This window comes from Calonectris borealis, chromosome 7, assembly GCF_964195595.1.
Source record: "Calonectris borealis chromosome 7, bCalBor7.hap1.2, whole genome shotgun sequence".
Lineage (NCBI taxonomy): Eukaryota > Metazoa > Chordata > Aves > Procellariiformes > Procellariidae > Calonectris > Calonectris borealis.
In genome coordinates this window covers 24,594,216-24,608,687 of record NC_134318.1, presented here as the reverse complement: position 1 = coordinate 24,608,687, position 14,472 = coordinate 24,594,216, and the positions used below count along the sequence as shown (strand labels likewise).

The 14,472-nt window shown below is 41.2% G+C and overlaps 1 protein-coding gene across 1 annotated transcript; it reads right to left on the bottom strand.

Moving 5' to 3' along the window:
- Positions 1–3,989: 3,989 nt before the first annotated feature.
- On the bottom strand, positions 3,990–14,261 carry LOC142084602 (lipase member M-like). Its single transcript, XM_075155449.1, has 10 exons — positions 14,245–14,261; positions 12,707–12,818; positions 11,472–11,589; positions 10,586–10,784; positions 9,749–9,858; positions 8,898–9,034; positions 8,192–8,338; positions 7,050–7,121; positions 5,417–5,488; positions 3,990–4,223 (listed from the first exon to the last, which is right to left on the bottom strand). Exons 1-10 carry the CDS (start codon positions 14,259–14,261, stop codon positions 3,990–3,992), a joined length of 1,218 nt encoding a protein of 405 aa, XP_075011550.1.
- Between the last annotated feature and the right edge of the window lie 211 nt (positions 14,262–14,472).

The window sequence follows — 14,472 nt, the reverse complement described above, 5'->3', positions numbered from 1 at the left end:
GCAATGCAGAGGCTAAATTATTCCTCTTGTTAGGGCAAACTTTTCTCAATGCACTCTATGATCACCTGGCTTAGCTGGCATGGCTCATGGACTTTCAGGTATTCGCCTTTTAAATCAGATACAGCGGGTTAAGTAATATCAGTCTTGGCAGACCACTGCTCCCTTAAGCTTCAGGAATAAAGACAGTTAGGAGGTGTGAACAGCCGTTTTTATCTAGTGAGATGAAGTCATAAAGAAATATTGGGCGTGGTAAACTGTCATAGTTTAGAAGAACATACTTGGAAGGAAAAAAGGTCAGAGAGAAATACCCTTGAAAGTTCTTTAGGTACTATTAAGATTTAGTGAAACTAAGGTACAAGCCCTTCAGAAATTCATCCATCTACCCTTGTGCTTTAAAATTGTTCAGTCTAAAATTTATTTCATATAAGCTGTAAGGCATACACACACCGACCAGAGAAGCAACGGTGACTAAACGCGTGTGAGAATCTGCTGCCTTACTCACTAACAAAACATACATGCGCATTACACTACAAGAGCAGGAGGTGCAGTTTACACACACTGTTGCAATACTGGGACTTTCATTCCCTTGTTCTCTGACTAAAGAAAAAAGTAGAGGAAAATTAAATAGTTGCTCTTTTCCTTCCTTTTGTGGAGGTCAAACTACTTTGTCTTCTAATTTGAGCAAACAAGCACTTCTGTGCATAGCAATAGGCTTACAGATCAGAGAGGCAAAAAGCTGTCTATTCTTACAAGCAACTGCACCAAAGCAAGACTGCGCATCTTTATGGAGACAGGCAACAGAGAAAAAGACCATGAACACATATGTACAAGCAACTTACCTCTGCTTTGACTGCCTTGCTTGTGTCTTCTGCTGCAGTTACTGGTCTGTCTCCACTAGCAGACTGATTCACTGGCAGAAACCTGCGCCGATAAAAGGAAGTCAAAACATAATGAGCACTTCAGGGTAAGAGCCGTGAGTGTCATGAGTTGGCAGCATGTATTGCAGAGCGTGTTTAAGGGCTGATTTGGCAGTGCTTCAGAAATGGGGAAATCTTTGTGATGAAAAAGATCTTCTGGTTAAATTCACAAACCCAAAATGCACCATGGAGCAGGAGAGTTTAAGAAGTACCTACAAATCAGTGGTTAGGATGTTTAGCAGGGACCTGGGTGTTCCAGTTCCCTGAGGCTGTGGCAGACCTTAACCTGTACGGTTGCCGACGAGATGCTGCTCCCACTGTAATCTTTTAGGATGAAGAGGAGGAAGTGTCCAGCTTCTCTCAACATATTCTCTCAAGAACACTGTCTCTGCTATTGCTTTTCATTTGATTTATGTCAACTTTAAGTTTAACGTTACACACAGACTCCTAAGTCTGTTTTTCAGTGAGCAGCACAACTCATGAAACCCATCTTACTCTACATTAGTTGCTCAGAGTTGACATGGCTTGTGTAGGGACCCTCTGGTGCCAGAGAAGGTTGGAACCTTTCTCCCAGTGAGGGAACAAAAAAAGGTTCTTGTTTCTCCCAAGCCATTTTCATCAACTCTAAAAACGTAGTATCTTTGGAGATCTTTGTCTAACTGCTGCATTAATTGTAGTCAGCCTTGGGGCTCAGTCCTCACTAAAATTGGCTTGATGACCATGGGCAGAAAGACACGTTCTGTGTCCTTAGGCAGCTGGGCTACAAACAAAGTAGAATCCTCCTATGTGAGGACCAGCCTTTTCAGCCAATTAACTCATAAGTGTCTTCAGAAGAACTTGTGTTTCACTGTGGACTGATGAGCATTTAGGAGAACAGCAGATGAAAGGGATGTGTTCTTGGGAACACCATTGCAAATAATACGATGCCTTTGGGTGGTGGGGGAAGGAAAGGAGTGAAATAACAGGATATCAGTGAAGCCACAGTAACAGTTCTGCTTTACATACAAAGTAGAGAACATTTTTGGGGATGGTGAAAAAGGTAATTTGGTAATTTCTCTATGAAAAGCATTATAACTCGGCTGCTCTGATGTCTCTAAGTGACAATAACTTTCATCAAACCACAAATTAATCACTCAGAAGGGCTCCTGCAACATGATGTCTAGTCCCTCCTCATGGGTGGGATCAATGGTCCCCATGATGTTTCCAATGCTGCTTGCCCAACCTGTTTTTACTGATTTTCCAGAAAATTCAACACCCTGCCTCCTCTATGGTCTCCCAGGTTGTAAGATAGCTACACAGCTGCAATCTCTTTCCTAGGTGAATTTAGGGGATGCTCTGGCTTCTTTCAGGTATATTGCTATTGCATTTCCCATTGTAAATATTGAAAACTCATAAAGTAGGTCTCAAGTCCTCATCCGTTTCCCCTACAAGCAGTGAGCTAGTTGAAAGGCTGACTCTCTGGAGTGTATTTGTCCCCAGGAATTTGTATTAGGTGTAAGGAATGTTCTTGTCTGGAGGGGAGTTGTTTTGTTTGGATCAAGCTCTACTTACATTTGTGGAGCACAAGGAAACAGGACAGGCTTCAGCAGTGGGCTCAGGAGATGAAGCAGGCCTGTTTTTTGACTTGGAAGGGAAGGGGACAGAAGTGGCACCAGCCACGGTTAATTTGTTCGGCTAATGAACCATTTCGCAGAGAGAGACACTGACCCTTTGGTCATAGAGTGTCACCAGTGAACTGCCTTAGTGTAATAGCTGTACCTGCCCTGGTTAACATCCCAGACTTGGCCCACATTAACATTTGATTCAAATGGGGAATGAGGGTGTCACGCTGAAAGGAAACCCCTAAATGCACTGTGTTTCTTTTCACAGTCAAGCTAATGGCATTTCTTTGTGGAGGGACAGTGACCCATAGTGCTGTAACCTAATAACCATGGAGGCTACACTTCAAGTGAGTGTCTTTGTGCAGTAGCTACTTATTTGAAACAAGATTGGTAGAGTCAGAGTTCCCCTAGGGAATTAAATAGGACAACAGTTTCTTCAGCACTGTTTTCAAAGCAGCCTTTCCCACTAATGGGCAAAGTGCTCTAAATACCCACGGGATGGAGATAATGGATTTTTTCTACGATGTTTGGGTACTTTTCATTTTAGATTTAAACCACAAAGAGGCTTCTCAGAGCCATGATAAAGGTTAGAACAGCTCAGCTCTGTGGTAGCCAGTAGCTTCCATGTGGAACCTGCAGGGTTCAGAGTGTAACTTTGAACCAAAGTGTCCAATTAAAGTGCTGTTATTGCCAAGATGAAATCAGCTCCTTTCTCCCACTCTGGAGAGGTCATGTACACAGATCCTGAAAGTGTTGTCAGCAGAGATTGAGTCTGCCAAGATTTCTCTATCTCAGGGAGGGGCCTTGAACCCAAGTTTCCCATCTTCCAGGTGCGTGCTTGAACCACGAGACTGGCTGTTTTCTGCTGGGTCTACCCTCTCTGTGTCCCTTGCTCTTCCTCATGAAACAAGTGAGCAGCCCTGTTTCAAATGAAGACAAACCATCATCTTTTCAGGAGTGAGTTTTTTGTGTAAACTCAGTTTTTACTTTCTGGTCATTGTCTCATCTAATAATAACATTAATCAATACCATAACTGCTAGAATTAGTCTTGGCTTACACTGCACCTTTTAATAACTGCCAGCCCAATAAACTGAGAAATAATACGAAGAATGGAAAACATCTTGAGATCACTGACTGTATCCAGAGAAAGTCAGTGCTTTCATTACTGTTAAGGTCTAAAGAAGAGAGCAGGCTGCAAGAAAACCCTGTCTTCTGTTAGCAAAGTATGGTTATTGCAGAATCTAGTCTGTACCAATTAAAAAGTGATTACTGACCCACAAGGTTGCCAGAAAATATGAAGTGCACCATCAGGATGCAAAGGCATTGCAGTGACATGTGGTGTGAAAATAGTGTCGGAAGGAACAATTTCTCTGACTCCAGCAGAAACCACCTGACGCAAAAGAAGGTTTTGTTCGTACGCAGTGAAAGCAAGTGTCGTTGAATGAGTCAGGTATGGCTGCTGGTTGTGGGTTAAGGATACTTCTGCATCAGATCAATAATTTCATTGTACATGTGAAAAGGTGCATCCAACCCCCAGATGAAATCCAGGTGTGCCCATTCAGGAATCCTCTTGTGATAGATAAGCCTCTTAATCTGAGATAGTAAAATGGCCGCATCCTTGGGATCTGCGAGCAAGTCTTGTCCCCCAGTCCATACCGCAGTTGGTACAGTCATCTCTTCTACATTGTACAGAGGAGGAGTAGCCTGGAAAACATGAAGCAGTACAGGAATGAATGTCCAGGAAAGCACAGCAAATTTTAAACATGCATTTGGGGCTTTCTTCCGTTACTGTTCAAAGTGGAGGTGCCTAAACCAAAGAGGAAGGAAGTGCCCTGCTTGCCTTTTCTGTCTGTGCTTGCAGGGATGACCCAGCTGATAGCACAGCCAAAGGAAACCCCTCCTGAGTTGACAAAAAGTTGCTGTTGGGTCTTTGCCCTCTCAGCTAGGAAGTCATAGGGCAGGAACCTGGAACAAGACAAAAAATGTCAGGATGCCTCTGGATAAACCCTGTTCCTGGTCCTTTTGGAGTACTGGTCAGCCCCAGAAGACATACATGGCCTCGTTAGAAAACGGAACATGTAACAAGGATAAAAAGGAGCATGGAATGGCTTCTGTAGGAGGAGAGAGGAAGTAGCTTAGGACTCCTGAGTTTGGAAAATAGAGGCCAGAGCAGGGAGAGGAGACAGGCTTATACAATCACAAATGGTATGAAGGAAGAGCACAGGAAGTAATTATTCCATTACTTCTCACTAGAAGGCATCCAGTGACTTTCCAGGGACGAGCAAATTCAAGACAAACCAAAGGAAGCTGCATTTCATGCAAGCCATCATCAAAACATGTAACTTGTAATGATAGGCTGTTGTGGAGACCTAAAGGGTAGCAAGGTCAAGGATGGGATTCGAGTCTTGAATGGAGGAGAGGTTCCTCAGGGACTGCTGGAGGACAAAGTCCTTTTGTCTCTGGCTGCCAGAATCTAGGGGTAGCTATTAGCTCTCCAGTTGCCCTCTTCCTACTATTGTTTCCCTGAACTCTCACATACTGGCAACTGTTTCAATCGCGCTAGTAGGCAAGATGCCTCTTTGGAATTATTCACTAGATGTACTCTTCCTTTTCCAAAATTAATTTTCTATCTTTCTTGCCCTTACTTCCTCTTATTCCTATTGATCATTTAATTGAAAAGTTTTGATCTTCCTCTCTCTGTCTCTCTCTCTCTCTCTTCTTTTAAAAATTTATTATTGCCATTAGTGCTTGCATGCTTTCTCTGTTGGCTTCCAAACTGGAAAGTGGTAATACTTTCATCTACCATTCTGAAAATGTGTCTCCTACTACATCCTTCCTCTCTGTCTGTGTGCTTCTGTGTTGTCCAAGGGTGATAATATTGTTTCACCAAAATATACCTGCTGGTATTTTTCCATGTTCTTCTTTGAACTGCCCCAGTCATAAGCTTGGAACTTCCCCGAATGGGCCTCCTAAGAGGATGAACAAGAGAAGGGTAGTTACAAAGCCATCATCCAGTTGTGGGTTCTTTCCCTGCTGAGCCTCTGACTCCAATCTAAAGCCTCAGCGGAAGTTCTTCTAAGGGCTATGGTAGAGCCAACAGTAAATTAATTAAAAGTCTCAATCAGTGAAAAGGAGTCAAATGTTTTTGACAGAACCAAAAAAATCACGGCTCCTGCAGAGCATCCCAGGGATGCTCTCACAGGCAAATTGTTCTAGTTTGTAAAATCGCTTTCAACAACTGCCTCCAGCAAGTTGCCCTCACTAATGCTGCCGTGTCCTCTTCTGACAGTCATGTTGCCATCACTCAGCTCTGTGAGTGGCTCCTTCTTATGTTTCCTCTCCCTCTCTGGTTGGAATACAGAAGTCACCATTTCTAGTTCTTCCCTTGTGCTCCTCAGCTTTGCCTACGGCATGGGTTGTTACTACTGTGAGAGACACCGTTAATGGGATCTTAATATTGAAGGTAAGGTGTCTGTTAACTCCTTTAGTAGTAGTAACAGCAATGACAACGAAGGCTTAGGAGTATTACTCCTGCATGTTTGTACTTGCCAGTCTGTGGCTAGATGCTGAATTAAACCTGAGTCAATTTGCAGAGCTCCCCCCACTGTGCCTTTGTAACCCTTTTTGTTTACAGGTCGAGGCCATGGTTACAAAGGCAACTTAATAAAATCTAATATTTTATGTAAATTCACATCCAAAAGTATTGTTTGATTTTGAGTAAATGCCTGTGTAGATGTCACTCCAACATATCCATGTGTTTGCTGGGTTGAAAAGGGCATTAACACTCTTGCAAGCTCACTGTGCTCGCAGCTGCTTCCTGCTCTGCTCCAGAGCCTGCAGTGCTGCCAGGAAACCTGCCTTGCCTGCAGCAGCTTCTGGGACCGAGCCCAGACTTTATGAATCCTGGAAGTGTGAGCCCAAAGACAGAAAGGCAGCTTCCATCAGCACTGCTGCTGAGGATGTACTGTGACAGTACCTTGTAAGTAAGGGATATAACAAGTCTACTAAATAAAGAGTTTATCATTTATAGTTCTATTGCTGTCCAGACACTGACAACTTTGAAAGCAAGGGGTGAAAATACAAGGGCTTTTACTAGTAAAATTTGATACTTTACAAAACAGCCTACGTCTTGCTCATTTCTTGACGCCACCTTGGAAAAAATACTAATGTCTTAAGGTAAGCACTGTACAGAACTGTGGACATCATTTATAAAAGGTACGGGATACGTAATAAGAAGAGTGATATATACATCTACATACACAGCTTCCAGCATACATGTTTTTATGCAAATACAGCATTTCATTGTTGGCTTCAAATGTACCTGTATCACATAGGGTATTTCTATCCTGCTGGCGAAAGAAGGATCAATGAAAAATAGTGGTTTGAGTTGAGATTTCAATTGTAAACCACAAGTTGCATGTGTTTCCAAGAAATTAGCAATGGCTTCACAGCAGGATATCAGCTATACCCACTCTATACCATTCAGCCAGAGGTGAATACCTATTTTGTCTTCCAGGAGTTTGCTAGTACCTGACTCCAGTGGACTATGTTCTGCACAGAAGTTCCAGCGGGGGTTTGTGCAATATACACATCGATTCGGTTCTGAAAGAAAATATTCAGTGAGTATTCTCTTCCTCCCTTTTCTTCAGATGTACATCAAAACCTCTGCCACAGCAGTGTCATGTATCAATAAAACCAGCAGAAATCGGAGTGGCATGATCGGAGACTCCTCAGAGTTACTCCAGCTGTGGCGATGTGTCAGGTTTGGAGTAGCACCGAAAGAACAACCCCCAACCAGAAAATTTTCCAGAATGACTGGGGATCTAAAAGAATCTACAGATGGAAAGGATAGAACAGAAAGTCAGCAACTTAGACCCCAGACTAGGTGGGGTTTTTTAGGAGTCTGTAACAGATCCTGTGTGAGAGAGGATCGCTGTTGGACAGAACAGCAAAAGGAACTGCAACTGCCTGAGGAATGCACGACTTTGAAATAAAACACACCCTAGTCCTGCAGGGGTTTCTTAACAAGTTGCTGTGTGATCGTTCCTCAGAGAACATGCTCTAAGGCATTTTTTGGAAAATGCTGGAGCAAAATTTTCATGCCCAGGCGGTCTGACCTACCGCTGTACATAGCATGAGGCGCCCAAGTATGTCTTAACACCCAGTGTCTGCCAACTCTCTCTCAGGTACCCCCTAGGTATCCTGTGCCTCTGAGCACATGCCTGATGGTCCAGGGCTTGCAGGAGGAGGACAAGGGGGAATACGTGTGTTCCTTTGTCCATTGCAAAGAGCTCCTGGAAACATGAAGCAGATAGGGGTTTTATTTCTTCTTCTGTGGTGTGCCAGCATACCAGACAGATCTCCAAGACCAGTAGTCACAGTATGAACCAGGAGACCGTGCGCTAGGTGAGGACTGGCAGAAGTCAGACTGCAGAGTTTTGGGGGGCTTTAAGCAGCTGTTGATTGTAGGGGTGGTGCCAAGTGCTCTTCTGAGGAGTGAGGCAGTGGTCTCCTACCAGTGATGGGGCAATCAGCAGATATTGCTGTCTGGTAGTGGGGACTGTTCCCTACAAGTGATGCTGACTAACAGAAATTCAGGATTCACACCACAGGGTAGAGGGCAAGTTTTGGGAACTTAAACTCTCAGTAGAGCTGGTAAGAGTTATACATACCATGTCAATGTTTTTCAGGTTACAACAACCCAGACTGAAGAAGACACTTCTACAAAGCCTGGCAAAAGCTCGGTGGCTGCAGATAGGGACTATTAGTCTTCTTAGACATTCAGTCTGGGGAAGGAATTCTCTTTTGCCAAGCAAACCCTGTGAAATACAAAGGTAACATTCATTTAAGAATGTACACTTGTACATTGTGCTGTTGTTTTTAAAAGGTGTTTTTGTCCTGTTCCTCTTCTCCAGCACTTTCAGTGGTTCTCACTTGCTTTTTCTTCATTTGCCAGATGATGTTCCCACAAAAAAAGAAAGAAATTAAGTGTTTTTCCATTGCATCAGCCTGCTCAGGCATTACTCAATTTGTGTTACATCACTTTCAATGAAGAGATATGTTACATGTTAACTCCAATTCATATTTTAGCTCTAAGCTTGCACATTGGTTGTGGTTTTGTCTACAGGAATCTTGGAAACCTGTGAGGATCTGCATATCTGTACCTCTCTGGGTGACCTGTCCCAGTGTTGCGCTATTGCCCTAGATAAAACGTTTTTCTTAATGTCCAGTCTGAACTTCAAAGGCTTCAGTCATAAGGTAAACCTACCCACATGCAAATGAGTAGACTTCATAAAGCCCTATACTTTCTGTTTATCCATTTTAAGAGCTGAACAAACAAGTATATGGTTAAACAGTTGAAACCAAGATATCACATACCCTGAGCAATTTTTCAGGAAGGTAGAGGAGTTTTGTTGCTGGGCTTCTAGCATACTTAATAGTAGTGACAGGTGCCAACGCAAAATAGAGTTTGATTTTTTGAGCCAGCTGTGGCATTTTTGAAAATGCAATGAAAGCTGAGAAAACAAAAAAAGAGGAGTTAAGAAAATCATCATTTGTACATTAGACTGTCTTCAGTATTTATAAATGCTATTCTGCAATTTCAAACCTACAAGCAACCTTGTTAGTTGTTCAGACTACGGTTCAGCCTAGATTTGTGTGAGATCTCTCTTCTCCATGTGTTACCAGCTTGTAATTTTATTTCCCTCTTCAGAGAGAAATTTATTCCATATTTTGCCTTTGCAGCTTTCTTCCAAACCCATTTAAACATAAATGCACACTTCTGATGTACATTCATGCATTTTATATACTATTGGGAGGAGCAGGTTTTTTTCTTCCAGTCAATCCAATTTCATATTTTCTCTTTTGTGTGTATGTCCTGTCCGAACTGGCCAACATCTCTTTCCATACTCTCATCTTCCTATTTTGTTTATTTTGGTCAACTAACTATCTGCTGTTGGGCACACCTGTGCAACTTGGAAAGAAACAATTTGCATGGCCCAGTATTTTAGTATAATTCTAAGTTGACAGACTTATAGCAGCAGTGCATTTGGCCCATTATGTTTTATTGTCTTTATAATAAACTAAAAATGCCTACGTGCTGAAAACAGCTTATCCTGTGGTTTTTTCACACCTGCAAAGAGTTAATGAAAACCCCAGGTACATTCAATATCTCAAATGACATTTTACTCCTATTTTCCTGAAACATTGGTCTGTTGTGTGTAACTTACCGATGGTAGTACCTTGTGAGTAGCCAATATAGTACAACTTTTCCTGTCCTGTTTTCTCCAGAATGAAATTTATTGCTGCTGGAAGATCAAACCTTGCCATCTCATCAAAACTGCAAGCAGGAGATTGAAAGAGAGGCATGCATAAATTAAAATTCTATTTGAATTCACATTTTCATTACAGGCTTGTCAGCAAAGACACAACATAAACCATTTAGTGAATCATTCAGCTATTTTAGGTTCTGTGTTTTTCTGGCACTGGATATGGAAGATACTACTCAAGGTTTTCTGGGGTATTTTCTCCCTTGACATCAACAGCAGGACTATAACTTCAAGAAGTATCGGGTTAAATTGTAACGGTCTATACAGAAGGAACGGGTGGTGTTATAGTAACAGAGCTCCACCCATGGAATCACACATTTTATACAGCTCGGCACTAAGGAAAAGGTCTATTTTTAAATGTTCATTAAAATAAGTGCAAAAATGATTTGCATTTTCTCTTTCTGTGATTTTAGTGTTATTGTAATATACAGACTAGTGTTTCCAAACAGCCTCCAAAACAGCCTCCAGAACTGAGGAGTGGCTTGGATATGGCCTGTGCAGGTTCCTCTGAGTTGCTCTGCTGCTATACCTCTAGTTTGAAGAACATTTTCTAGCAGTAATTAGAGGAAAGTAGTCTCCACCACTGTTAAAGTTCATGTGCGTGTATAGGGGCACCTCAGCAAAAGTGAATGTAAAGAATGCTTTTTAAAAGGTAGCATATGTAAATCTCTGATTTAGCCAGCTTAAATAAATATGTAGGGGTCGGCAATGGAGGTGCTCTTCAATGGTTCAGTCTACCTGAAAGCCCAGAATCCATCTTGATCAATGGAATAATTTTTATGTTTTCTGGACCAGCGATTCCCTCTGCTATTTCCCATCCAAACGTCAAAGCCAGCATCAGCTAGTATGAAGCCCAAGCTGTTGTTGGGCAGGTTTGTGACCCAGTTACTAGCATCTCCCAGTAATCCATGTTGGAGAAATACAGCAGGTTTCAAAGCTGAAAAGCAAATCAGAAACAAAACAACAATTTATAAAATTTCTTAATTTTACTGTCCCACATCCAATACTGGGATTTGTTCCTGCACCAATTTAAAGGGAGAAAACTAATCATAAGAACAAAACATCCCTTTCTGAAAAGAGATATCTTCTTCTGAGCTTCTGCAAGGATTTATGGAAAGATCTGCCTGACACCAACAAAAACTAGCTTGGCACCCTCTGGTCATTGTTTGTATAGTTCTACCACATTAGCTTGAGATTGTCAACACTGATATATAGAATGAAGGTGTGGGATTGTTTGCAGAGGTTTCCTTTACCCAAAATATGAATCAGTCACCCTTATTAACCAGGTGTAAGCAAAAGCAAAGCAAAATTAGAAGCTGGAACAGCTTTCTCAAAACAGGCTGATTGGGCAGATTACAGCCTTTACCCTATTTTTTTTTTTAACTTTTACTCATTAACTCTTATTATGAGGATATATGCTTCATATTATAGTGAATTTTTAGTATAAATAGGTGTGCTTGACATAAATCATGTTGATCTTGCAGGCTGTTTAGGGCAGCCAGAATTCTCTACTAAAATTTCACTTCTGTATACAAGCTTTGATGGACATTTTACAAATATAAGGTATCTCTTTCCAGAATGTGCTCTATCTAGGCTGGTTTTGTCTCATATTAAAGAACTGTACCTGGGTTTCCCTGATTCTGTGTACCATAAGGGATTCTGTTAATGGTAATGATATAACCATCTTCTGTCGTCACTTCATACTCCTCACTGGGGTACCCTTTGTAAGTAATGAGCTCATTCTAGAAGAGAAAGTACAAATGCATTTACTCGCAGAAGTCCATTTCATATATTATATGCTTAAGATATTTGCAATGAAGAAATGTTAGAGCAGATACAACTGGGGATTTAGTCTACATATATTAAGCATCTGAATAAAGCAACTACAACGGATTTCCTTCATTCTTCGTGTTATATCCAGGATTTGACTATTCAGTTAAAATCTGTTATAAAAAAACCTGTGTTATACTACTGCCATACAATCACAAGCCCTTGCATTCTGGTGATATAAGAATCACTATAACCTCATAGCAGGGGCTTATGATTCCCATAGCTGAGATGAGGAGCTGCCTGAGTGCATGCTCCTGATCTGCTGCAAGGCAAAGTGAAACCAGCTTATTTAAACTACCTTCAGAGAAAACCAGAGAGCTTCACAACTGCGCTTTTGTGAATGGCACATATGCAATGAGTACCACTGAAAAATTGGCTATATTATGGAAAAAACAGGATCAGCCACTTGCAGAGTCACAAGGGAAATCACTAGCACAGCCAATCTTAAGCTCTGAAATAAATATTACTTTTGACCTGTAACATTCAACCTGTTTTGTTACAAAAGAGGATTGTTTTTTATAACTTTTACTCAGAGAATTACTCAACATAATTTGTCACGCAGGACAAAAAACCCAAGATTTTAACAAGTAACTAAAGATCTAAACAAGCCTTCTTGGCAAGAGATGCTCTTCTGAAAAGCTGGCCATTTCTGATCTCTGCTGATCATTCAAAAAAGGAGAAAACATAAACCACTAGCGTCGTCTTTGATGACGAAATGCTGACATTCCAGATGGTCATTCTTTCAGATAGGGGGATAGTGCCAACAATAGCAAACTGGTAACTGATATTTAAAAGGAAATTAACTCTGGAGATTCACTAAGGAAAGGTGTTTGCCTTAATTTCTATCAAACATAAGATGTGCTGTTACACATGCAGAAAGAAGAGAATAGAAGAGAAAGCAGTAGTATATAGAGTGATTAGAGAGGATGGGTTAAATAAACCCATCCTTGTTATTTCCAACACCTAGAAACCCCTCAGCTGTGAGACATGCATTCCTTCCATCCCAGGTCTCTCTATCGAGTAACTCACAATATTCATAAATGCTTCGGGATCCACAGCTCTCTTCATTCTCCTGAGTTCTTCTGAATAAGTGATTCCCTGAAACAAGTATGTCACAGCCACAAACAGCCATATCTTCTCTCTGGAAAAAACAGTATTTTCATCTGTCAGTAGTCCTGCTCTGCACTTGTAATCCAGACAGGTTCTGTGCTTTTCTGATGTGGTAAGTGCTGCCTAACACTGAATGGAGCTAGTCTGGTACTCCTTACTTGTTAATTAAATGGAACAAAGCTGACTTTAAACACCTATCTGAAGGAGTTTGGCAGCAATCTGGATTCTCTGCTAAGGTTTGGACTAGGACGTTGCTCTCAATCAGGCCAAAAGTATCAGTGAATCCAAGGAAAGGAACAAAGCTTTCGGAGAAATGGATTTCACTCGTTTTTCTGAGAAGCAAGTCACTTGCATTACCGTATTCACACATTAATTAGGAAACATTTCTGACTAACTCTGGGGTTATTGGGCAACTCGTAACTAAATCAATCATTGTCACAATGAAGTTTTCAAAGTGGAGACAACCAAGTTGTTGGATAGTTAACTGAAAAAACAAAGACAACTGAAAATAAACAAATTAAAATATTTATAATTTAATTAAGAATTTAGGAGCCTAAATAAAGCACTTATTTATAGTTGCCTAGCATAATTTATACAAAGCTGCTCAATGGCAAAATTTATCCACTCCATAGGATGAGGATGGAGAAAGGAGAAGAAAGTTTTGCTAAATGTAATGATAGACAGAGACTGAGTGCAGGGACGCCAGTTTTGTTCAAGAAATGAGGAACAAAAAAAAACCTGAGAGGAAACTAGCCTGCTTAGCTGCACACATAGCAGCTCCACAGTCTGTGAACACCTACATACTCCTAGCTCGAAGAAAATGCAGAGTGCTTGAATTCGTATTCTCTCTATGCCATAGAAACACCTGGAGACCATGTCTAAATCCCTGTTGTCCCAGTGATAGGGCTCTAAGCTGGACTGAATTAGACAACAAATCTACTGCATTTATGGTTTTCCCAATCAACACGACTTTGTAACTTTTCCCCCAAATAATATGAATAGCTTATTTTTTTCTTAGCACAGAACAATTTATATTTTAACTTTCTAACATTACATTCTGATATAATCCGAATCTTGAAAATACTTGGCTCCTTTTGCAGTAAAAGGAACAGACATACTAAAAACTTCTTTTTACTCAGCTTCAGCCTCCTTTCTTTTGGTTGAAAGACACTGCTATCTTATTCCCACACTTGGCATTTTCCCATGCCTCTCCAGTTATCCCAGAGTTACCTAAATTCGGGCTAGGTGAGTCATGCTACTCCTCTTTAGCCAAAAGGAATCTTTCAAGAAATAGCCATCCTTTCACCTATGTGAGTTACAAACAAAACAAAATAACAAAATATATTTGTTCTCAAATAATAAAGCGACTCCTCAAGCCTAGGTTTGATACCTTCTTTTGCAGCTTCCACAAAGTCTTCATCAGTTTTGGGCCAGAAAGAAGTTAAAACGTTACTGACCTTGTGCCAGAAATCATGTGTTCGACTGCACAACTGAGATGACAGAAGAATGGAAACTCAGTTCCCGGGTGTTTGGAAGCAGCGCTGGGTAAAGACAGCAGTGAAACGATGGTCATGCAGCTTTTTTCCCCCAATCACGCAGCACCTTGACAGTAAGCATCTATTTCTTTCCCACTTCTCATTCCTTCTGCTGTCACTTCAGCTTTTCCCTAGGGTAGCGCCAGAGAG

Excerpts from the sequence above, each read along its gene's own strand:
- LOC142084602 (XM_075155449.1), bottom strand. Across the intron at positions 10,785-11,471 it reads ACAGAATCAGGGAAACCCAG|CTTTGAAACCTGCTGTATTT; the intron begins GTACAGTTCTTT and ends TTTGCTTTTCAG. Across the intron at positions 7,122-8,191 it reads ACCTGAAAAACATTGACATG|AACCGAATCGATGTGTATAT; the intron begins GTATGTATAACT and ends ATTTTCTTTCAG.